Source organism: Xenopus tropicalis, chromosome 2, assembly GCF_000004195.4.
Source record: "Xenopus tropicalis strain Nigerian chromosome 2, UCB_Xtro_10.0, whole genome shotgun sequence".
NCBI classification, from domain to species: domain Eukaryota; kingdom Metazoa; phylum Chordata; class Amphibia; order Anura; family Pipidae; genus Xenopus; species Xenopus tropicalis.
The window spans coordinates 60,487,741-60,514,460 of NC_030678.2; the positions used below are offsets into that span (position 1 = coordinate 60,487,741).

Genomic DNA, 26,720 nt, shown 5'->3' on the forward strand with positions numbered 1-26,720 from the left:
AGTTTCATTTTTATACTGAACTGTTCCTTTAAAGGCGAGTATGCATGTTATGTATTTTTTGCTTATATTAATCACATTTAAATCTTGATATAATATTGTTCTTGAGTTTATGGTATTATTCTTTCCCTGCATCTCTTCTTTTTTGTAAGCAGTTTCCTGTAATTCTCTGCAGTCTTTACTTTTAGTAACACAGCCAGTACTTCCTTCCCTGTTCTTACTTGTGGAACAAAAGTATCTTCACAGTACTGCACAGTTTAAATTAGATGATAAGATAACATTTGCCAGAAGAAAGTTTGGCCCGCATCTTGCATAAAATGTGCTTGCTTGCCCTATTTGTTTCTGTAATCAATCCTCACATCATAAAAGCATAACATTAAGCAAATAATTGATCGCCAGCTGTGCTTGGTTACTAACCACTAAAATTAAGCACGTATTTAAAATCCAGCCCTATCTCTTCATATGATTCTGTAAAAAAAATTGTAAGCACCCGGAATTGCTTATTATTTTGTGAGTGCTAGTATTAGGTTTGTGTGTGTGTGTATATCAGACTATATATTATATATATATATATATATATATATATATATATATATATATATATATATATATATATATATATATTATAATTTACACATACCATGCATACTCTATGGCCAAAAGAATGTGGACATGCCTTTTAATTATTGGAATTGGCTTTTTAAGCCACACCCATCATTAAAAAAGTATGTCCTACTTTGTGGCAAAAGTTTTCCAATTGGATAATAATTCCTTGCATAAATTACAGTCCATACAGAATTGGTTTGCAAAATTGGAGGAGAACACCTGCAATATAGGTCTGATCAGTATCCATCCTCTTACATGAATGGAAACATAAAAGAGAGTACCAGCTTTATATTAATACCTTTGTTTTCAGAAAGATGTTGGACAGACGTGTTTAGATGCTTTTGGGTATCTAGGGAAAATTGTCAAAATATATAAAAACAAAGTATACATGGACAAAAACATTTGCAGCTGAATAGTTAGATTAGTTTTAATTAAAAGTATTTGCTATCTATTTATTGTACATACCTGCATGCACTTCCAACCTCACTAGGAGGAAAAAGTGTCAATTTAGTCATATTAATTGTAGAGTTAAGAACTACAGAGGTATTTTGTATAATGAAGTGGACATGTCTATGTATGCATAATGTTTTAAAGGGTGGTTTAACTTTTAGTATGTTGCAAAATGCCCTATTCCTAGTAACTCTGCATTTGGACTATTATTTATTTTTTTCCTAGCTTTATGTTTTAGAATCTAATTTAAAGAGAGACTATCATCAAGATTTTTTATCCCCAGTATGGCATCATTGTTGAGGCACTGCTGGTTCAGGTTTTTAGAAACACAGGCGTGTCTGCTGAGACACAAATGTGACATCATAGGGACTATGCCTCACTAGTGGCTTTTATTGCTTACCATACTATAAATTTATGTTGATACATTTATTAAAATCAGCACTTTAGATTCAGCATATTTAGTATATCTGTTTTAGTGATCTGTTTCATAAGGCTTTCTGGTGAGCAGACAACCGGTTATAACCATGATATAGAGTGGAGTGATATATAAATGCCTTACCACATTTCCATTAAAATGGCACACATGTATATTTTGTCCTTTGTCCCCACAGTATTTAAATATTTTACAGATATACCTCTGAATGTTGTTACAGTTGCTTCAGTGTACAAGCGGTTTATTCTAGAAGATTATAGACCCTATAGAATCAACCGTTAAATAAACAGGACTGTATTTTGGAACATTCTGAGATGTATATTAAGGCAGTTCTCTCCATCTGGAAATCATCTAGGGTCCCATGATCTCAGCAGATTAGCCAGTTCCCATGATAAGAATGTTTATTGTAGCCATCTGCAATTTTTAAAGATTACACTCAGTCTTGCAGGCCATGAATATAAAGTTTTAGTGTTGCATTGGTTCTCACTCTGTTAAAGAATTATCCATCCTCTGTAGCCAGGGGTCATTTTGAAAGGGGCAATAGGCAGCATATAAAAATGACGTATTCAGGTTGGGGGGAGGATACTTGCAAAGACAAATTGAATATACCACATATGTGATATGAATTATAACAGTGATCCCCTAAGACACTGACCATATATAACATTTCATCTAGCCTATCACAGTGTTGAGCTTATCCACACGTTTGTATTTGTCTTGACTATTATTTCTGCAAAGGGAACAACCATTTTTTTAATGACATTTTCCTTAGAATAACTTGCTTCTGGAGTGAATATCACACAGCTTGCAATTATTGAAGAAAATAGTTTAGTGTGTACGTTGCATTCTACTCGCAACAATTCCGGCTAGAAGTAAAGAAATCTGTACAAAAGTGTGTTAATGCCACAAAGGACAAATTGTTCTAACAAGAAACAAAATATAGCGCCAACTACTATATTGCTATGTACTCTATTTATCATTCTTGTTTACTTTTACTTTTCTACCAACAAAAACAGCCTATTGGTTGTGCAATAGAAAGTTTTATATGAAGGACTTAAGAAAGTATATTAATTAGTCTTATATTCTTATTAAGAATATAAGAATTTATCAGCAGTTTAGCAACTGTGACTGAGCTGTTTTTGTTAATGGTATACAGAATATCTTTAATTGCCTTGAACTGGTGTGTAATATGTCTGTCTTGGATTCAGCAACATATTTGCACTTCTATAATTTTTACATTTCACTAAAAATGTAGATTTTAAAAAAGTATTTCCTTTTTCCCTGTAATAATAAAACAGTACCTTCTACTTGATCCCAACTAAGATATCTCATTTATCCTTATTGGAGGCAAAACAATCCTATTGGGTTAATTCAATATTTAAATGATTTTTAGCAGTTATGGAGAAGGAGATCCAAATTATGGAAAGATCCCTTATCCAAAATACCCCAGGTCCCGAGTATTCTGGATAACAGGTCCCATACCTGTACCAGTATTTATATTCATTTATCAACACGAATGGTCCATGTTACATAGTTACATAGTTATATAGGGTTGAAAAAAGACCAGTGTCCATCAAGTTCAACCCATCCAAGTAAACCCAGCACACCTAACCCACACCTACCAATCTATACACTCACATACATAAACTATAAATACAACCACTAGTACTAACTGTAGATATTAGTATCACAATAGCCTTTGATATTCTGATTGATCAACAACTCATCCAGGCCCCTCTTAAAGGCATTAACAGAATCTGCCATTACCACATCACTAGGAAGGGCATTCCACAACCTCACTGCCCTCACCGTGAAAAACCACCTACGCTGCTTCAAATGGAAGCTCCTTTCCTCTAATCTAAAGGGGTGACCTCTGGTGCGTTGATTGTTTTTATGGGAAAAAAGAACATCCCCCAACTGCCTATAATCCCCTCTAATGTACTTGTACAGAGTAATCATGTCCCCTCTCAAGCGCCTCTTTTCCAGAGAAAACAACCCCAACCTCGACAGTCTCACCTCATAGTTTAAATCTTCCATCCCCTTTACCAGTTTAGTTGCACATCTCTGCACTTTCTCCAGCTCATTAATATCCTTCTTAAGGACTGGAGCCCAAAACTGCACTGCATACTCAAGGTGAGGCCTTACCAGGGACCTATAAAGGGGCAAAATTATGTTCTCATCCCTTGAGTCAATGCCCTTTTTTATACAAGACAGCACTTTATTTGCTTTAGTAGCCACAGAATGACACTGCCTGGAATTAGACAACTTGTGATCTACAAAAACCCCCAGATCCTTCTCCATTAAGGAAACCCCCAACACACTACCATTCAGTAGATAGTTTGCGTTTATATTATTTCTACCAAAGTGCATAACTTTGCACTTATCAACATTGAACCTCATTTTCCAGTTTGCTGCCCAGTTATCTAATTTTGTCAAATCGCTCTGCAAAGCGGCAGCATCCTGCATGGAACTTATAGTTTTGCACAATTTAGTATCATCAGCAAAAATAGACACAGTACTGTCTATGCCCACCTCCAGGTCATTAATAAACAAGTTAAAAAGCAAAGGCCCAAGGACTGACCCCTGCGGTACTCCACTAACCACACTGGTCCAATTAGAAAATGTTCCATTTACAACCACTCTTTGTACTCTATCCTTCAGCCAGTTCTCTATCCAATTACAAATATTATGTTCTAGGCCAATATTCCTTAATTTGATCATTAACCTTCTGTAGTAGATGACATCAACTGCCATTCCAGCATCAAGGTTCCTGCTCACCTCCTCATAAAAGGCGACTAAATTAGTCTGGCAAGATCTGTTACGCATAAAACCATGCTGGCACAAACTAATAGTATTGTGAACTGCAATGTATTCAAGTACCCTATCCCTTATTACCCCTTCCAAAAGTTTTCCTACTACTGATGTCAGACTAACAGGCCTATAGTTTTCAGGCTGAGAACGGGATCCCTTTTTAAATAACGGCACCACATTAGCAATCCGCCAGTCTCTTGGCACCATGCCAGACCTCAATGAATCCTGAAAAATTAAGTGAAGAGGTTTGGCAATCACAGCGCTCAGCTCATTTAATACCCTGGGATGAATCCCATCCGGCCCTGGACCTTTGTTTACCTTTACATGTTCAAGTCTCTTTTGAATTTCCTCCTGAGTGACCCACGCGTCCGTAGCTAAATTACTAGAACTGGGCATATTACAAGGGAAGCCTTCATTATCTGGCTCCTCAGATGTATAGACAGATGAAAAATAAGAGTTCAAAATTTCAGCTTTTTCCCCGTTTTCATCAACCAACGTACCCCCCCCGTGATAATAAAGTTCCCACCCCTTCTTGCTTCATTTTTTTACTATTCACATAATTAAAAAATAATTTTGGATTCTTTTTACTCCTAGCTGCAATATCCCTTTCCATCTCTATTTTAGCTTGCCTGATAGCTTTTTTGCATGCTTTATTTGCTTCCTTGTACCTGATGAAAGTTTCCGCTGTCCCAGCTAACTTGAGTGCCCTAAAAGCACGTTTTTTCTTACCAACCTCGACAATAACACTTTTATTCAGCCATAAAGGTTTTGCTTTGCGATGCCTCTCCTTGCTTACAAGGGGGATATACTGTTGTGTATACCTACAAAGCAATGTTTTAAAGATGTTCCATTTTCCTTCTGTGTCTAACCCCATAAAAAGCCTTTCCCAGTTGACACATTGCAGAGATGCCCTTATACTGGCAAAGTCTGCACGTCTAAAATTGAGCGTTTTAGTTACTCCCTTATAGCGCTGTCTCTGCAGCATTATCTCAAAGGAGACCATGTTGTGATCACTGTTCCCCAAATGCTCACCCACACAAATGTTAGAGATAAGTTCAGCATTATTAGAAATCACCAGGTCCAAAATAGAGTCATTCCTAGTGGGTTCTTGAACCGCCTGAAATAAAAAGTTGTCATTTAGCATATTTACAAACCTACTAGCTCTTTCTGACTTAGCCACCCCATTACTCCAGTCAATGTCCGGATAATTAAAGTCCCCCATAACAACAACTTGACCCAGTTTTGAAGCCTCCTCCATTTGCAACAATAGCTGGGCCTCATCCCCCTCATCTATACGGGGTGGTTTATAGCATACACCAATGATCATTTTCTTTGTGACCTTCAGCCCTACTGAAATTTCTACCCAAAGAGATTCCACGTTTTCATTGGTAATGTCTTTATTACATGGCTTTAAGTCTGACTTTACGTAAAGACAAACCCCTCCACCCTTTTTAATCTCTCTGTCCCTCCTAAAAAGCGTATACCCATTTAAATTCGCAGCCCAGTCGCATTTATCATCCCACCAGGTCTCAGTGATACCTATTAAATCATAATTTTCAATACATGCAATAGCTTGCAGCTCCCCTAATTTACCCGACAAGCTACGCGCATTAGCCAGCATGCAGCGGAGATTATTACTTCTCCCTCTGATGTTTACATTAGCTAAGGGAGAATTAGAGCTAAGGCAATTATGAGACTGCTTTCCTTGTAACGGAAGCTCCTTATCTGATAAACTATATGCCCCCCTCACTCCTCCCCCACAACCCTTTGCTAGTCCCCCTACCCCTTCTACACTAATTTTCCCATGGAATTCTAGCTCACCCACCCCCCCCTTGTCTAGTTTAAACACTCCTCCAACCTCTTAACCATTCTCTCCCCTAGCACAGCAGACCCCCTTCCATTGAGGTGCAATCCGTCAGGGCTGTATAGATTGTACCCCAAGGAAAAGTCAGCCCAGTGCTCTAGGAACCCAAACCCTTCCTTCCTACACCAAGACTTTAGCCACGCATTTAGCTCCCTAAGCTCCCGCTGTCTCCCTAAACTTGCACGTGGCACCGGCAAAATTTCCGAAAAAATGACATTGGAGGACCTTTGCCTAATCTTAGAGCCTAGATCCCTGAACTCACTCTTTAAAGTCCCCCACCTACCGTTCATTTTGTCGTTAGTACCGATATGTACCAAGACAGCCGGGTCATGCCCAGCCCCTCCCAATAATGTGTCAACCCGATCAACCACATGCCGAACCCTGGCACCAGGAAGACAGCAAACTGTCCGGTTGAAGCGATCCGCTTGACAGATTACCCTATCCACTTTCCTAATGATCGAATCCCCTATAACCACCATCTGTTTAGGCCTAGCTCTGCTCTCCTCCCCACCACTACTAGTGAAACTGGTCTCCCGGCTGTTAGAGAGATCAGCCTTACCTAGAACCGCCAATCCAGAGTTCACACTCCCATCTTCTTCACACAATCTGGCAAATCTGTTGGGATGCGCAAACCCTGGAGCAGCCTCCCTTTTCCTTTTCCCCACACTAGATTTTCTAACTGTCACCCAGCTTACTGCCCTATCATCCTTTTGCTGCTCCCCTCCCCCCCTACTATCTGACCCCACTAGTTCTTGTTCAGTTAACAAGAGACCCCTCTCAAGATTGTTGATAAAATAAAGTGTGGTTCACCCAGTTTAGAATAGCAATAACATTTTAATTCACTCATATAATTAGTAGGTATTATTGAGTTCTTATAATGAATGTTCATTTTAACTATTGTTTTCCATTTAAACTGCTGCAGGTTGAAAATTAAAGTGGAGGGGGAAAATGACTAACAACTATACAATCTAGAGCAGCAAGTCCTGATGTATATTATTAAAGAAACTGTTAAAGCGAAGTAAAGTATTTGTTAAAGTTAGCATTGGATAAGTTATTAGTCATTCATAGGCTGGATTTCTCTGGCACAGCCCTAGTCCTATTCATCCAGAGAGAAATATATATGCATTGTTCAGGGTAGCAGAGCATATAAGCTTCAAATGCTCTTCTGCCAACACTGAAACACTGTGCTTGTTTCTACCACTGTTGATAACAGGTACTTAGGAGTAAGCCATCTGATGCATGTGTAAATACTGCCCTGGACCCTGAATAAACAATATAGTAATACAAGTAGAAGGCAGTATTACACATTAAGCATTCCTTTTAGGAGGGAGGTACCATGGAACACTGAGGTACTTCTGTCCTTTTAGATTTGGTTGAATTTTAATTTTCTTTTTGTTAAATGCATGATTATTTTGTGCACCAAATGAACCTTTCATGTGTGATACTGCCTAATACTTGTACTACTTGTCACTTGTCTACTTGTTAATGTGTTTTTTGTTTTTTTTCTTAGTTTGTTTGTTAAAGGTGTTTGGGAAACAATTTCAGTTCATTGTGCATGGTCCCATGTTTTGCAGAAACAACCAGAACAGCATCATTTCTTCCAGACAGCTACCTTCTCAGCTATTAAGTTCTTATGTTCCTGTCGTTTGCAACAGAACTGTTCCTCCTAATTCTCCTGCTGGGCGCTATTCTCACATCTGTCACTAGGCATAATAAAATGAGTTATTAATATATACAAAAGCAATTAGTAAACTGTCAAATATAAACGGTACCTAGTTGTGTTACTTGTGTCATTGAAACCTGTTTATAATTAGAAAAAAAATAACCCCCTATTTTAAACTATAAGGCTATTAAAAGCCACCTGGCAGTTCCATGACCTGTGTAAAAGCACTTAACTTGTGGCCTCCTACCTTTATATGGTCACGGAACTAGATAACTTCTAATATCCCTATATTTTACACTTTGTACACTATTTCCTGCCACATCAGAGCACAACAAAGCTATTACAATGCAAGTTGCATAATTAAAACTCTTATCCCTTATGAAAAGGTTTTAGGGCCGCTGTTTTAAAAAAGAAACATAGAATAAACATGAAATTACATGATAATCCAATAGCAGTTGGGAATTGTTAAAACAGAATTCTGAGTGGAAGGTCTCCAGTAGCTGCTGTATTATGTGTCCCAGCCAGAATCCTACAATAGCCAGGGGCTCTTTAACTAATTGTTTTATATTTAGAATTTTAGAGTTCCTTCCTTGCCTGTGGCAACACAAAGGAAACTGCATAATGTGACTAAATGAAGGTCTAGGGAAGCACATAAATCGGAATGTTAAAGGTGGCATGTTCTACCATTTCTCACTCATTTTTGGTCACAAGGCTATCCTGCACAGCAAATGACAACAGGAAATAGTGAGTGTAAAGGAAGTAGCTTCTCTTATCTTTGGAAAAGTGCATCCTACAGATTCTTTTTTATTCCAGTTTTTTTTTCTTCAGACTAAAAAAGGAATATTCTCACACAAATCTGTATGCAACATTTAGTACTCCTTTCTAATTATATGTTTATGTTGTTCATTGGACAGTTACCCAGAATTCGTGACTGAAATGTAATTGCAATGCATTTAGCATAGCATTTATTAAAATTGATTAGCTGTGAGTCTGAGGGTTATTAACTAGACATATGGGAACATAAAGCAGCTGTAATTCCTAATGCTATTCATAGGGCCTCTGTGTTCCAGTTATAGAAACCATACACTCCAATTACGCTCTATACATTACATTAAATGTTGGGTCATCTTGTAATTTAACCTCTACATACACTACACTAGGTTATACACTAGGTTGTATAAGTAGAGGTTAAACTCAAATAACTGTTTAATTCCTGACACTAAAATGGAAGTAAAACAAGTCTTAATAAAAAATGGCAGCAGACCCACTTGTATCTGCTAGCTTCAGTGGGGGCATCACGGCTAATCCATAAATATATCAATATATCTTTTGTTACTCTTATCAAAAAGCAATAATAGTTGGGTCAGGGATAATAACTGTCAGCACACAATGTAATTGGAAGTTTTTGGCAAAACTATTGCAACTGCAGATATTTAAAGAGCACACAAAGGGGCAGATTCATTATCAAGTACGAGTTCGAATCCTGAAATGGGTAAAATGATAATTTCTGATGATCATGAATATGCTAACGGAAAATCGTAATAGTCACAATAATATTGTATTGGCGATCTGAAAGTAACAAAATTTTCGTATCCAAACGATTATAAACGGCGGGAAAACCTTTTTGACTTTGATCCTTCTGTGCATGTTTTTGGAAGCCTCCCATAGAACTCAGTGGCGCTCTGCAGCTTCAACCTGGCCCAAGGAAAGTCACGATAATGAAGCTTTAATGAAACTTTTGTACTCGGTGCGACAAGTACGATTTTGATGTACAAACTGTCGCAAAAGTACAAAAAAGTCACAAAAAAATACGCACAGTACGAAAACGACATTTTTCTTGACCCACACATCACTAATGTGTGAGCAGCAATTCTTTGGGTAACCAGTTGTAGAGTTGCTTTTACCATCAATAAATCCCAGTAATACTCTACTGCAGGGGTAGGGAACCTATGGCTCGGGAGCCAGATGTGGCTCTTTTGATGGCTGCATCTGGCTCGCTTCAGCAGGTAGAAGATATGTTCTAAGTCTTAAAACACGTCTTCTATCCACTGAGCGCAGGCCACGCCCTCCTCCGCATCCGGCATCCTTGGGACCCACCCTACCTTGCCCCGCAGCATCCGCAGCTAAACATATTGTATGGCTCTCACGGAATTACATTTTAAAATATGTGGTGTTTATTGCTCTCTCAGCCAAAAAGGTTCCCGGCCCCTGCTCTACTGAGACTCAACACAGAGGATCTGGATATTGCAGGTTATCCTTCACAGAGACTGCAACTTCACCGAGCTACTAAAGAGGCACCGTATTACATGTTGTAATTTGCATGTTAGATGTGGGGTCATTTTGGACAGAGCCTTTTTGATATGTTTCATTTATTTCATGATGCATAAATGCATTTCAGATCCATGTAAGGGTGAACAGAGCCACTAAAAAATTCCATTGTTGGGGGTTCCATTCTCCAAAGAAAACATACTTGCATCCTTTGCAGTGGTAATTCATCTGTTTGCTGTTTTATGTGTTGCTATGTAATGTTATTGCCTTTGTAAATAAATGTAATGTGGTAGAATAATTACACATTTAAATTGGAAGAACAAGAGAGGTTAGGCCGAGGCAGGCCAAAAAGACCACACTACACATTAAATACAGTGAAAACCTTTTAAAAACTTAAGGAATTCACATGACTCATGCTTTACAAATCCCATCACCTTAAAAGCAAAATATAATAAAGCCTTACAATTAAGAGCCAAGAAATCACACTGTTACATTAAAATAAAATGATAAGAAAATATTTTTCAGCATGGAATATCAAATTTGTAAACATTACTTTAGCTGGTTCATATCTAGTTTTCATTAAATACTGTTATATTATGCTTGTAATTGTTGGTAACATTTGGTTATAGCTTATTCTTTTTTTGTTGGTTATCTCCATCCTGAAGCAAAAACAAAAGGCAGAAAGACATTTTATCTTAAAATGAAATCACTTATTAATGATGTACATGTATGTATGGGGTCTCTTATATGTTCAAGATAAGAATGTAAAGCAATGTCAGTGAAAGCTTCAGCCTGCTGTTTTTTTCCCAAAGAATGAATAATATACAGGAAACAGCAACCTCCTGTACTAGGCATTATGAGGCAGCACTTTTACCGTACAGCTGCGGCACACCCATTGACAATATTGTGCCAAAGGTAGTTATACATGATTGCAATATTTAAGAAGGGTGTGTATCACATACAATAAATATGTTTGTTATTGTGCATAATATATGTTGTGAATGAGTATTCCCTTGATGTAGTGTCTTTTATTAGGTTCAGGAAGTGTTAAGGGTCTCAATTTGTTTGGATTTAAGAAGTTAATTAGCAGATTACTTTTAAAGATTAATTTTTACTTCCTTACTGCTTGCTAATGTGAACATTAATAGTATTAAAGTCCTACTGTGCACAGGAATTATTTTTGATCGCTAAGGTTAAAGCAAGATTCCTTATATTAAGTTCCAAAGTATTCCTTTGTACTAGTTCAATAGTAGAGCATATGGTACATATATTGCATATCTGATTAAAAGACGAGGTCCCTTGATGTGTGATGTAAACAGACAAGGTAAAAAAGGTAGCCCTTGTGAGAAAATGTTACTAAATCATAAATAAAAATGGGATGTGATGTCAGATGCTCTTTAATACAAAGGCCACACAATATTTGTTTATTAACCTTTTTTCCAGACTAAACATCATTCAGTAGAATTTTAAAATTCAGCACAGGTTTGGTGATCTTTAGATGCCAAGTAGGTCCACATAATAAGGCTTCAAAACATTTGTGGTTGCAATATTTATACTGGTTTTGTACACTTCTAGCAGTTTTTTTCGTGCATTTGGATTGGTAATCTAAAGAGTTAAAAATAGGGAAAGTCTGAAAGAACATGGAGATGGACTTTAGCCTCATTTAGTTTGGACCACAGAAGCCAACCCCTGAACAAATTTTGATATGGTAGAGATACACCAAATCAGTTTTTTTTTCCCATTCATCTGAATACAAAACTCCACAAGCCAAAAATGTAATCTATAAAGGCTTGATTGAGTGAATGTCTAACATAATAGCAGATATAATAGCTGATAGCGACTTTAGGGGGGCCACATGGGACATAACTTTTAAATTAGTTTGCTCTTAATCCTAAGCACGCAGATTAGTCAGACAGTTCGCATGTCACATGTGCCCCCGCTTCACGTCACTTATTTGTTACTGACTGGTAAATTAAAGTGCTGCAAATAAGGAAGTATTGTTCTGACTATTATGTTAGGCACCCGCCCACTCCATCCTTTATAGATTACATTTTTGGCTAACTAACTATAGTGAAAACATTTTTGATTTTGCACAGTCTATTTACCCAGTTTCATTTTTACGCTGAACTGTTCCTTTAAGCTGAATCTAGAGTCAAGTTCAAACCCAATTGAACAAACTGGATTCTGTGCATTCCTAGCATTACTTTTTGCCAAGAAAATGGTTGCAGCCAAACTAAGCTTTCAGAATTGCTGCTGTTTTCGTTCCCTTCTGTATAGTTCTTCATTCATGTATCATACCAATCATGTTTTATGTAATCTATCTTAATATATGATACTAATATGTGGTACTTAAAAGGATAACCGAATGTATTTATTTGTAATATATATGTTTCACTTTTTTGGGGCCTTTGCATTGGGCAACCACAGCCATGCATACTATGCTCCTTTTTTTGTGCAAAGATAATCCCTTATTTATTAAAGTCATTATTTCATTTGTATCAATGACAACAACTGAGGTAAAGGAAGCTTTTCTATATCATACTTTGTGTGCTTTGCATAACCATGGAGAACTGTTTTTAGAAAGCTGTAAAACAAGCTCAGTGAGTCTCATAAAAAAAGTACTTTTGCTGTATTTCTTGGGAGTGATTATACTGCCCCTTCTCTTTTAAAAATACCAGTACTGTGTGTGTGTTTCAGGTTACAGCATTAGTAAATGGGTTGAGTATTGCCCTGCAGATATTAGGCATTACATGCTTGAGAGCATTCTATTTCTGAACTGGTCTTGCTGATATAGTGTGATAAAGTGCACTTCCTGTTGTCTTGTTAAAAAAAAACCCACTATTGTTTCCACCAACCAGAGTGCAAGCTCTATTAGCAGGAGGAAAGAATTTCAGGATGAAAGGTGCCCTTTAAAGTGGAGTTCTTAAACTATACAAATTTGGTAATCATTTCAGATATCCTTATTTTGTCCTGTGCTGTTTTTGCATTCACGCATTGGAGTTTATGCATTGCAAAATGTAGTATAGTACATATATATATAGTATATGCAAGTTAGAAAATATATAAAGACATTGCCACACTGTTTTGGTGGGAAAAGGGTTTTTTGGGGTGAAGCATTTTTAGCAACCTATATGAGATTTTATTCAGAGTAACTTTCTGCTTTCTAGAATATTTTGCTACTTACTTAATCACCAGACTGTAGCTGGAAAGGTACAACATGGAGCTGTCTATTGCTCCTGTATAAACTATAGCAAAAAAGGGAAAGTTGTGCTCAACCACTCAACTGGGATTCCATTGGAGCCAAGAAAAGGCCAACCATTTGAAGCTATTTTACCATTTTAACCATGAAAGCAAGTAAGCTGCAGGTAAAACTCAGTCCCTTTAAATGTATATTGAATCAGTGGAATTCTTAATGAATCAGAGAAGTGTAGGGCTAGCCAGACTGGGGATGACTTTGATGTAGTTGGCCAGCTTGAATTATATTGCAATATATTGACAAACAATCCCTGTTTTGCTTACGCTAATGTCAGACCAGGCATATGGCATATATTTTTGGCAAGCTGAAAAATGTTTGCCGAAAATACCGCCATACGCCCCCTAAGTGTGCCTGCATCATTTGGGTGCAAGCACAGGTAGGAGGCATATGGCGGTATTTTCGGCAAGCTGAAAAACGATATACGCCTGGACTGACAGCCTTAAAGGTGAGGGCATTAATGCACAGAATGTCCTATATATATATATATATTTTGGTTTGTCCCTGAGGAAGAGCACAGTTGGTGCTCGAAACGTTGGATCGTTTTCATTAAAGAAATTTTTTGTTTTCTAAAAAAGTCCCTGCGTGTGCGGCTCATTGTCTTGCTATATATATATATATATATGGGTGCTGCATATAGTTGTATTAGATATCTCTCACCAAAAGTACTGCGCACTCAATTTATTGCATTATAAAAATACATCACATCGATGTTTCGGTCCTGGTCTGGGACCTTAATCAAGAGGTGAGTGCAGAGGATTTCTTGTTGTTATATATATATATATATATATATAATATTCAAATATGCAGAAAACGAACAATGTGTAGTTTACTTACTGTTTAGAGAAGATACAAAAATGAAACAGTATGACTAAGGATTTTGTTTGTTTATTTTTTCCAGGCAAAACATAAAGATCGATTTATTGCAGACCGATATGGAAAGTATAATATCAGTGATCCTTTGCTTGCACTGCAGCGGGATTATGAGACGCTTAAGGAGGAAAATCATGGGCAAAGACCTCCTGTGTGTTCCAATCCACTATACATCTTAAAAGAAGTGATGAAGCAATGTAAAACCATGCAAGAGCGGATGCTCGCTCAGCTGGCCGCTGCAGAAAACCGGCACAGAAAGGTAAGTGGTTTTTTTGGCAGTCCTAGCTTGTGGGTGCTCATCAGAGCTAGTTCAACTATAATGAAAATGATAATATCCAAAAGTACTTCAAAACAAGAAAACAAAGAATGATAAATATACATTACAATTTTTTTCATAATGTTTTTTTTATCATAAAGATGGTAAGCAACCATACCCCATCTCACCATAGACATCATATGATGGTCCTAACTATTTACCTTTGGACATATTTAGTTGCATTTTCATGGGAAGAGTGTCCCCAGACCAGTCCATTGTTCCTACAGCTTGGTCCAGGTAATACCCAAGGGAAATGGTCCTTGTAATTCCCAAAGAAGTGCTATCTATTTATCTGTTGTGTACAGATCTGTCCATATGCACAAAGAACCTCGTATTTGGCATGATTGCCAAGGAGGATTTTTGCCTAATTTGGCCACCCAACAACAATTTGGACTGCATTCATAGATTGATGCAGCCTTGGCCGTAACAATGTTTTTTCCACACAGCTGTTTTAGTTGTTTTCATGAAGTGTCTCTCATTTTTTTTACATTGTCTTGAAACCTTAATGTCAGCCAACAAAGATACAGTTGGAAATTCCCAAACTATTTAAATGTGTAAGGGTTTTATCATTTGCGTTGCTGTAATTTTTTCCAGTTTCTGCAGCATAGTAATTATTACTTAGCAGTTACGGTTGCAGCATAACTGTCATGGAAGGATTATATTACTGTTGCATACCCTTTGTTCCTGATGTTTTCTAAAAGATTAAGGGGCATATTTATTATGCTGTGTAAAAAACGGCGAGAAAATTCGCCACACATCGCCAGGCTTCGCTACGCCAGGCGTAATTTTTTTATGCGTTTTTTCTTCCACCGGAACTTATGGAAAATAACGGCATAATATCCAGCATTCAGATGGCAATCTTTTCCATTTATTTTACACAGCTTTTTACTCTGTTTTTTTGGCGAATTAGTTTTACACAGCATAATAAATACGCCCCTTAGTGCATTCTTTCATCTCCCTCCAGTGGCATTTAGTTGTATTGCATGCAGTGGTACAACTGGAGAAATGCTGCTAAAGCACAGAATGCCAATTTACAACAGAACTGCAGAGAGCTACAAATAGATCTCACCATTTGTTGATTTTACATTGCAAGTATCTGTAATCCCCCAGTTATTAGTGTGTTTCTATGGTTGTTTGACTAGATCAATTATTCCACACCTTATAAAATGATCTGCAGAAAAAAGATTTGTTTTTGTGCAATTTCTCTGTAGTGACAATTGATGCATTCAAAGGCTCATTTGCAACTAAAGCTGTTTACTTCTATTCAAACTCCCTTGCAACTTGCAGCAATAAACGGTGTTCCTGAATATGCTCTGATGAATTGCATGAATGAACACAAGGAAAACCTTGTATTGCTTGCAGTCTGGACATTGCGGTAATTCCAGGGTTCCCTTAGAGTGCTGCATGCATTGCTTTAACTGACTTGGTTCATATTTGTATTATTATTATTTTTGCTGATCACTGTTTTAGGATATTACCAACACATAGGCAATGGAAGGAAAAAATGTAGATCTTGTGTAGGCTAGCCTGGATATCCCAATAACATGCTGTAAGGTCCAAGTGAGGGGGTGGTTAAAACAGACACTTTAATCCAAGCGTGCTTTTAAAAGGACAGGACAAACCAATAACAGTAGTGTAGTTTGGAATAGCTACTTATTTAGCTGACAGGAGCTGATTTGTTAAGTAAAATCACTGATTGCAAGAACTGCAGTTTTAAACAAGATGCAATAACTAAAAACTGAAAAATACAGGACAGGCAAAGCAAGTCCAAAAACAGGCAAAGTTCTGGGCAAGCAGCAAAAAAATCAAAGTCCATGAAACAGGTCTAAGGTCAAACTGGAAAGTCACATCAGAGGGAATAAGGGCAGGGCAGACAGGTACATATTACTGGTATGCCAATTTGAAGGAATCATTTTTGTTTGGTGGAACTTGGCCAACTGTTGTTTTCTGCTTATAGTTAGTATGAGATACACCTAATAAACAGTGTTGTTACAATTTCCATGCAGGTAGCTCCTGTCATGCTTTTACCTATATAATTACATATTGGCCATGTGTGCCAAATTGCATTATAATCGCTACATACTCTTCCAAACTGTATTTTTTTTACTGTGTCTACTGTATATGTAGGTGATACTGGACTTAGAAGAAGAGAGGAGGAGGCATGCTCAGGATGCAGCTGATGGAGATGATGTGACATACATGCTAGAGAAGGAAAGAGAGAGGCTGGCACAGCAGGTAACACTGAATACACTGCTTGGTAAATTAAACAAAAGAACAAAACCTTTCATGGCATGGCATTTCATTCTCTTCTAGGGGGTAGGTTGGCTCTGAAGATATTTGAAAACAATAGTGCAGCATTTCTTTCAATAATGCTAACATTAGTTCTGTCATTTGTAGGAGATATTCAGAGAAATGTTATTTAGATATTGCATGAGGTAGCTGAGCTAGTCTGTGACTTTATAAACAGTTAGAAATAAAATAAACCATAGAAAATTAATTTTATACAAAGGGTAGGGTTGTCAGTGATTATTTATTTCTAACTTTTATGTCATGGGACAGTTATGACAAAGCCATGATTAAATCTTTTCACCTTTATATTGGTGTAGCATAATGTTGCGTAACATTTTAGCTTCTGAAAGAAGATAAGAGTTAGGGCAAGCTGTATGATCAGAATAAAGATAATGAGGGGAATTCACAAAAGTGGTGATATTGTGACAGAATAAAAGTGGAGATAGATTTGTGAGATTTTCTACCTTATTCACAAACCTCTATCTCCACTTTTGTGAATTTGTCTTTTAAACAGACAGTGGTCGGATTTTGTCTTTTGAATGAAATTTTACCAACATTTTTTTATGAATTTGTCTTTAGCTCTTAGTAAATCTCTCATCTACATGAGGCCTGTAATAATGATTTTGACAGAAGGATTTTGCATTTCATTTGCTGTCATTTCACTTTAGGGGCATTTCCTGAAGGGGTATTTTAGTCGACAAGGAAATCTATACATAATTTTTTGGGCTTTTTAATGTTTTCTATATTTCTGTGTAATTTCATTTCTCTAACAAGATTTAAGGGTCTAAATACCCTCTTCATGCACTACTTCTATAGTCCTCACTGATTACTAGTCGACAGCAATATAGTCCACCCCCCAACATACCCGATAAAAAGGGGCCCAACAGAATCAGGGTGCACTAGGTTTTTTCCCAGTGCCCTGTTGGGCCATTCCAACCTTGAATTCACAGTGCCCCAATATTCCAGTTTGGGTGCCATTGTGCACGTGCTGTTTGCTAATTACCAAGATTAGTTTAGCTGTGAACCGAAGGTACACAGCTAAACGTGGGGGACAATGCTGCCAATCATCTCTATAGTTTTGCTATGGGGGCACAGATAAGTTGTGGCATATGTCAGTGAAGTGATTAAAGAGGGGACACTGCTGCTAAAACTAAAGATTTGTCAGGGCGGCTTTACTTTTCCTTTAAATAAAAAATGTGTACAATATATTCGCTCAAAATGTTATTATTGACTCATTCAAGTCAATAATGTTATTATTGACTTGATTCATTGAGCTAAAAGTAGGATAATAATGCAAATGTGAGGTAAAAACTTTGTATATGTAACATTGTATAAATTGCACTTTTTGTTTAGTCAGTGTTTTACTTGTTTATAAAAATGTTAATGGGCTTGTTGCACCTATTGCTCTAGGGTTAGACACAAACTTGTCCTCTGACAATAGCCTGGTAACCACCATTAATATGCTGGTGACCCCCCCTCCCCAATGATGCCTCTACCAGAGGTGTGAAATGGAGACTGGGTGAAATAAAGCAAAACAGAAGAGCTTAGAAGTGATCTGAGTTACACAGCGCTTTACTCCATTGTGAAAATGTTGGAAAAAATGTTGTTAAAATGTAATATAAACGTCGTTTAAAAGACAAATTCCCAAAAGTGCCTTTAAACTGTCTTTCTTTCACCTAAAACTAAAAAGAGTCATAATATAGGCGGATTTCTGTTTGTGAATATGGAGAAAGTGTTTTACACCAGTTTTACCATCACTCTTGCTCCAAAAAAAGGCTATATCCATTTTTGTGAATTCCCCCCGATTTATATTAAAAGTTTAGAAATGTTAAAGTACATATGTAACCTAAGCATCATAGGGGTTGGGATTCATATTGATTATCCATGTCAACTATACACACACATTGCTACAGGTTTTGTAAATTTGCATAGAGCTTTGTATAATCAATACAACAGCAAACAGCATCCCAGAGTATCAATTCCACTCCACCCTTCCCTTGTTTCAACTTAAAGTGATGGATTTTGGAACTTAAAAGTCCATGACCTCTGCTTTACATGGTGGCCAGTTCACATATTCTCTAGGAAGCAGAGAGACTTCAAGTCCCAGAATCTACTAAGGAGGTCCCTGCCCATGGATCTTACAAGTTCAACTATTATTATATAACATAATACTACTTTTGTTTAACCCACTTCAGCAGTAAAATAGCTTCCTTTTAAGCAAACATGGAAATGACAAAGGAGCAGTATAAATAATGACTAAAGTACGCATGAACAGCTTGAATAATAACCATTAATGACAGGTCTGCCGAAAGCATGTCAGTTACTTCAGCTGACTTCAGCTGTGTTTTATTGACTATTGTAAATTTAAATAGGTGAAATTAGAAATAGGCAACAACTTCAATGAGATTTAATCAGTTAGGCTTTTTTTGATTCCAACCCTAAAATTAATCATGGTAATTTTAGTAGGTAAATGTGGAAATCAGAATTATCCAACCTAGAGAAAGATTGGATGAATGCAGTGTTTGATGCTGTACGTATATATGCTAATACAATGAAAAAGTATAGTATTCCTAGCCTAATCATATGTAGCCTTAGTTGTTCTTTAGAAAACTGTTATATTCCCACATATATTATATTCATACATTTATACATGTATTTTTATGCCTCTATATTTTCAGCTGGAATTTGAGAAGTCCCAAGTTAAGAAATTAGAAAAAGAACAGAAACGACTTTCCAGTCAGCTGGAGGAAGAGAAAGCCCGCCACAAGCAGCTGTCATCTGTGCTGATGAAAGAGTGTACAAAAGCCAACAACAGGGCAGTGGAAGAAGGACAGAGAGTAGATGATGTTAACCTAAAGCTGGAAAAGGTTAGGAGCAGAGTAAGTCAGCTAGAAGAAGAGCTATCTCTTGAAAAGAAACGAGGCTTGCAGATAGAAGCACAGGTGGAAAAGCAACTTTCAGAGTTTGATATTGAGAGAGAGCAACTGAAAGCCAAGTTAAATAGGGAAGAAAATCGCACAAAAACTTTGAAAGAAGAATTGGAGTCCTTAAAAAAGACATTGAAAGAGCTAAACACCACCCACCAAGTTTCAGTGCCTTCATGCAAGGTAACAAGTGAGCTGGTGTCTATTTGTGTATCAACAGAGAATGCTGACGTAGTATCTGTGTCATGCCAAACCGATCCCTTCCAACATGAAAAAAGTTACACAGATAATTCTGCAAAATCCAATGTCTCATTTACTGCTCCATCTAAGATTCCTCAGCCATATTCCAAAATAAATGGACACTGTAATACATCAGCACACAGCAATGAGCACATTTTAAAATTAAATGTGGGAGACAACCAGAAAGAAAAGTGCAATGTATCAGATAGCCTTTCTGACAGTGGGAACTCTCCAGTCAGAGTAGAGTCTCCTCTGCATATGACAGGATATCTTCCCTCAAGTGGTGCTTCTTCCTCACCCATCAGTACAGCAGCTTCTTCCTTAACTTCTTCTCCATGTTCTTCTCCAGTGCTTTCACGTCGTCTGATTGGAGCAACAGCCAACAGTCCTGGTTATCAATCTTCCTACCAAGTTGGTATCAACCAGCGCTTCCATGCTGCCCGTCACAAGTTCCAGTCTCAGGCTGAGCACGATCAACATGTTACTGGTCTACAGAGCCCCCCTTCTAGGGACCTATCCCCAACCTTGGCAGATAATTCAGCAGCCAAGCAACTTGCACGAAATACTGTGACTCAGGTGTTATCCCGCTTCACTAGCCAACAGACCTCCAGCAAACCTGTACCTCCCAACAGCTCACCTTTTGGTACAGATTATAGAACTCTTGCAAATGCTGCCTCCAACCAAAAAAGTGATGGAAGCCATTCCCCAAACCCTCTAAAAGTTTCTAGCCCTCTCAGTCCTGTATCGCCTGGAATCAAATCACCCACCATATCTCGGGTTGAACGAGGAAACCCCCCACCAATTCCTCCAAAGAAACCAGGGTTAGCTCAGTCTCCAGCTTCTCCCATACCTTCATCCAAATCACCAAACCAAACATCTGCTCTGACATCCTCAGCAGATGGATCAAATACCCACTGCTCCAATAATGGCGTCATTACAAATGGAAATGAAATTGAAATAATGCTTCCATCTGGTAGCTAGTTTTACCCTGTTTGGGGGGTGAGGACATTGTTACATGACTTAATAACACTGTCAGACTAAACTATTCGAGTCTGAATGTGCTATACAATTAAGATGATCAAAAGTATGTTATTTATTTTAATAGTCAACAAACATTTTCTATAGCCCATATTTCCTATTTCCTTCTTTCCTTTGTGGAAGTATTATTCTTTTTAATTAGGAAACAAATTCCTGGGACTTTCTGATAGAATAGGGCATAAAATGCAGTCTTAAAAGTGGACAAGAGTGTCTGAAAAATGTGGTTGCTGATAATTAAGAAAACCAAGTAATGTCTGGCAATTATAAAGTTATCGATACCAGCAGCTTTTGATCATGATTTCCGGATATCTGTGATTAATTGCCTGCAGTAATGTCTGTTAGTTACAATTAAGGAGTAAGGAAACATTGGCTTGGGAATCCATACCAGCTTTGCCAGTAAATTAGTCTTTTATCCTGTTTTGCGATATATACTGAATTATATATATATATATATATATATATATATATGTAGAGAGAGAAAAAATATGTTGTATTAGATGTATTTTAACTTTTAATTAACATCCCTATTACTGAATCCTGCCAGCGTTTTAACACTGTATGTACAGAGACTATAGCAGCAGTGAAGACGTGTGAGACAACTATCCAGTGGTCATGTTGGCTTGGGGCAAACCAAATTTATGTAGTTGTCCGATAAAAAAAAAAACAGCTTGCCAAATGTCTCCTTATGTATATTTTAGCCTTTGACTATTTTTACCTACTATTTCCAGTTGGGCAAGCAGGTTTAAAAAGGGTTGATGTTTCTAACAATACATACTAGCTGTGAACAAAAATGGGCTGATCTTACTTAAAGTTGAGCAGCCTGCTTTAAAATTATTGCCATTTTCAGTCAAACATTTTTCATGCTTCTTTTACTGGTAAGTGAAAGAATATTAACAGTGGCCACTGGGTGCTGCTGTTTACCTACCATATATATATATATATATATATATATATATGTGTGTGTGTGTGTGTGTATACAGTATATATATATATATATATATATATATATTATATATATTTTATTTATATATATATATATATATATATATATATATATATATATATATATATATATATATATATATATATATATATATATATATATATATATAAAATTTCTGAACCACAAAGTGAAGGTTTAACTGCTGAGGGCACAAAGCACAGTAATATCTTCAGAAAGATATTTCAAGAAACCTTTATAATGAGCTAAAATATTATTGGTGGTGTCAGAAGAAGATGTATTAAAAAGACTTTGTAATATAAATAAGTAAAGAGTCAAAAAGCAAACATGGCATAATACAAACAAAATAATTTATTGTAAATGCCTGCAATCCTGGCATTTTGTTTCTTTAACGTACAGGTGATCACTGTATGTAGTAAAGCATATTAAATCTGCAGTAAAATAAGCACACTAATGCACTGAGTTAATAATTAAATATGAATGCTTAATTATTTTTTTAACAATTATATTTACTAAATTGTATGTATGTGCAGTTGCTGTACAATTGGTAGGTCAGCAATTCACTGATTTGTCCTCATAAATTATATACCTAAAGAGATGATTTGCAAAGTGTAAAAAGCAGTAAATCATAGCTACAAAAATATAGTCAGGAAGAATCAGAGAACCACGAGGCTGGACTGAGTAGTCTCTCTTTTGTTCTCTGGAGTACATTTTCCAGTTTTGCTCTACATGTCATACAGGGCAGAATTTTAATTACAACCTAAATTGCAACCTAAACATGCATTTCCTAAAAGTTCTCCAAAAACCATGAAAATGTTATTTGCCTCCAACTGCTGTGATTTCACTTGAATGGGTGTCACTCACCACCCTCAGTTAGTATTCAAAAGTACTCCATGTAAATGGGAAGCATATAGTACTAGTACCAGCATAACAATGCTGTGTGCCATAGCCCTGATACTGGGTCCATCGTAGGTCTTGTTCTTGGTGTGAAGTGAAAAGATGCACTGGAGCCCTGACAATTAGAAACTGCATATTTATTCACCATTTACACCTCTCCAATGAATGTCCTAGTTGGCATACACCCATATATTGGATATGTATAAGAGATGCCAGCATTTTTGCTATGTGTACATGTTCAGGCAGGGCTGACACATCCAAGATTCCTGATATATGCCATCATTATAAAATTTGTAACATATTGGCACTGCCATTCAGCTTGACCACTGTCGTAATCTCTCTAGTGTTATTCTTTCCCAAAAAGTGCCTTTAAATGTGTTAACAATCATGTAAGCAACTCTGAGCTGTGAAACCAGTTGGATATCTACAACCTGGAAGTGCAGATATGTATTAAAAAAAATACCATGGCTGTTTTCTGTTGTAAGCATTATTTTAAAGGCAAGGGGCTCAAGATTCAACATTTAAATTTTAGCAGTATTTATTAAAGCAAATGTGGCTTCTTTATAAAAAGGTGTGATGTGGAATTGTTTCATTGGTTTTTATCTTAAATTACTAAGGTGATTCTAAAGGCCTTATTCAGTGTATTTGGATGAAAGATTACGCCTTCAAATTATTTAAGAATCTAGCGGATCACATAATGGAGGTCTGTTGCAACATCAGTTGCATGTAGAAACAACAATCCCAGCCCATGTATATGACCATTACTTATGTAAAACATCTGACCAAATAATCATGTGACAGCTATCTGGATACAGTTTTCAGGCCAGCTTGTAACGGACAAATATGTTACTGATTCCTACTGGGACATTGAAAGAGAAAATAGAACTGTGCATTCCGTTTGATTAATACAGCCTGATGTCTATAGTTTAAACTCTTACGTTTTCTTTTATTTGCAATGGTAAAATGATTGCAGCTTTGTTTTTGTAGAGGATTGATGCATTCTGAAATTATGAATTATAAATTAAAAATAGAGCTGTACTGGTAAAACACCCTGTAAAGGTCTCTTGATAAATGTTTTTTTGTTCAGTGCTACAGGCCATTGATGAAATACGGTTAGTAATTTAAAGGGGCTGTTCAAGTTAGCATGAACTTTTTGTATGAATTATTATGTTTATCAGACTTTGCAGAATTTGCAACTGGCCTGTATTTTTTTGGTTTGTTTGTTTTGAAATGTTTAGCTTTCTGTTAAGACATCTGGTTACCATCCTAAGTATCATTGAAGTTTATAAAAGCAAACATTTAACCTCTCACACCTAGAATTTCTCTAGTAGCTGGTCTTAGAAGCAATTACCATTGGAATGGCTAAAATAACATATAGGCAGTGTTTGTACACATTTAAGTAGTTGGAATTTTATAATTTTTAAATTTCAGAGCTGCAAAACAAAAAAAGTTAATTTAGAAACCCCACTGATCAACTTAAACTGAAACTTGCATTAGTTTACCACTGTCTGCATCATTCTTCTTAGCAATTGTGAGGTGAAAGTGAAGCAAAAATTTATTTGGCTAACTTTTATGATGTTTAATTCATTTTGTATGCCATAAATCAATGTTCAGAGCCATCCTAGCTATACCATTTATAGCTAGGATATAGATTAAAAGTTTGCTGTAGTTTTCAATAGCGTCTTTATACCGTTTTTCTTTACAGTAGTAGCTGATGTTTCAGAACTCATGTTGCAAATGATAGTTTAAGGAATACTGTCATGGGAAAGCAAAATTTTTTTATAAAAATGCAAGTTAATAGAACTTATCCAGCAGAATCCTTCATTGAAATCTGTTTTTCAAAAACACAGATTTTTTTTATAATTAATTTTGAAATTTCACATAGGGCTAGCCATATTCTTCATTTCCCAGGGTGCCACAGCCATGGTGCTCTGATAAATTCAGTCACACTTTACTGCTGAGCTGCAGAACAATGGGAAGGTAGCAAGATAGCAGATCCCAGTAGATATCAGAATAGCACTTAATAGTAAGAAATCCAAGTCCAGCTTGCAACTTTTCCAGTTACATGGGAGTAGGAGAAACAATAGTTACCTGAAAGCAGTTCTAATGTGTAGCGCTGGCTCCTTCTAAAAGCTCAGACTCGGGCACAATGCACTGAGATGGCTGCCTACATACCAATATTACAACTAAAAAATAAATTTGTTGGTTTAAGAATAACATTTTAAATGGTAGAGTGAATAATTTGCTAGGTAAACAGTGTAATTTAGAAATAAAAAGTATACCATAAAAATCATGGCAGTATCCCTTTAAGCATGGTTGGTACTATGGCTGCAGGTAGTATAAAGGTTCCCCAGTAAGATTTGGTTCCTTCTCTGCCTTTGACAGCAAGTTGCACTGCCGAATGTGCTTCTCATTGGAGGTGTTGCATACAAATTCAGTTTTCCCTGGGCCACTGACTCCGCCTCCCTCTGACACAGCTGCCTGCCAAACCACCAAAACACTGCTCAAAATCTTAACTAAATATAGACTTAAAAAATAAATTGGAAAATAATGAGTACTTTAGTAAGGGTTTACTGCACATTGTGAAACAAAAGATCATAAGAAAAAGTATGTTTACTTCAGTCATAGAAACAATATATAAAATGCTGATAATTTAATACATTTGCATATTTCCTGTTTTAATTGGCAGCAAGTCATTCGGTTCTCTTAAAAAAAAATATCAGTCTGGGCATGATCACAGTCTATCAATATAGACCATTAAAAACTATATATATAGGGATAGTCTTTCTCAAAACCGTTTCTACCTTTGGACAGTTACTTGATGCTCTGTATCTATAACGCTTGATCAGGGATCCACAAACCTTTTTTATCTGTGAGCCATATTCGAATGTAAAAAGAGTTTGGGAGCAACACAAGAATAAAATAGTTCCTGGGGGTGCTAAATTAGGGCTGTTATTGGCTATTTTGTAGCCCCTTTATACACTGTTTGTTAGTACACCTGATTTTTATGCATCCAAAACTTGCCTCCAAGCCAGGAATTCAAAAATAAGCTCCTGCTTTGAGGCCACTTGGAGGGGGTTGGGGAGTAACATGTTGTTCATGAGCCACTGGTTGGGGATTACTGTTGTAGATAGCCCTTTCCATTATTTCCAGTATGCCAGTATTGCATACAGCACTCATAGCAGAAAGTAGCTACCTACACATTGACGATCTGAATTCCAAGTAAATAGCATAAAACTTATTTCTTGTCACTTCTCTAGGTGAGTAAACCTTTTTCTAAGATTATGTCACACAGGACGATTAGTAACTACTAAGGTAATGAAATTTGTTTCTTACCAGCTAGAAATAGCAGCTGTTAACCAACCTGTGTGGCATCAGCTCATCGATTACCAATATAATTTCTTTGGTTTTAGGTTTATCATCAGTTACACAAATCTTTTTTAAAGGACTCATATACCTTCACATTTTGTATTATAATGGTGCTTGCTTCATGGAAAAACTTTTCCTAGAATAGTCATATGGAAAGTCTCTGTACATGCTATACAAAAACCCAGGGATTGAAGTAACAGTGAACCTTTAATTTAAGAGCATGACAAGGTTGTCCTTTATAAATATCTCCCTTCTTGAGAAGCTCTAATCTCTTATATTTAGTAATTGGTCAAATATTCCTTGGATAATCAGCAACTTCTCTTATACCTAGGAGGTTCTGACACGCACAAGTTTCCATGACGTTCTTAAAATTTCTATGGTTCATAAATGTTAACGTGCAACAGTTTTTGGTGTGCAGCCAGAAAAGTCATACGTTCAACTTAAAAATAATTGTCCATATGTTACTGT

At 36.7% G+C, this 26,720-nt stretch overlaps 1 protein-coding gene across 2 annotated transcripts in view; it reads left to right on the forward strand.

Moving 5' to 3' along the window:
* The window catches only part of cttnbp2nl (CTTNBP2 N-terminal like), a 62,996-nt gene extending 41,269 nt beyond the window's left edge, over window positions 1–21,727 (forward strand). For both annotated transcript variants that reach the window (XM_004910727.4, XM_002932128.5), the window contains 3 exons: window positions 14,247–14,477; window positions 16,662–16,769; window positions 19,502–21,727. In XM_004910727.4, the coding sequence (XP_004910784.1) occupies window positions 14,247–14,477; window positions 16,662–16,769; window positions 19,502–20,968 (1,806 nt within the window). In that variant the 3' untranslated portion in view covers window positions 20,969–21,727. The remainder of the gene's footprint in view (window positions 1–14,246; window positions 14,478–16,661; window positions 16,770–19,501) is intronic.
* Window positions 21,728–26,720: the final 4,993 nt, after the last annotated feature.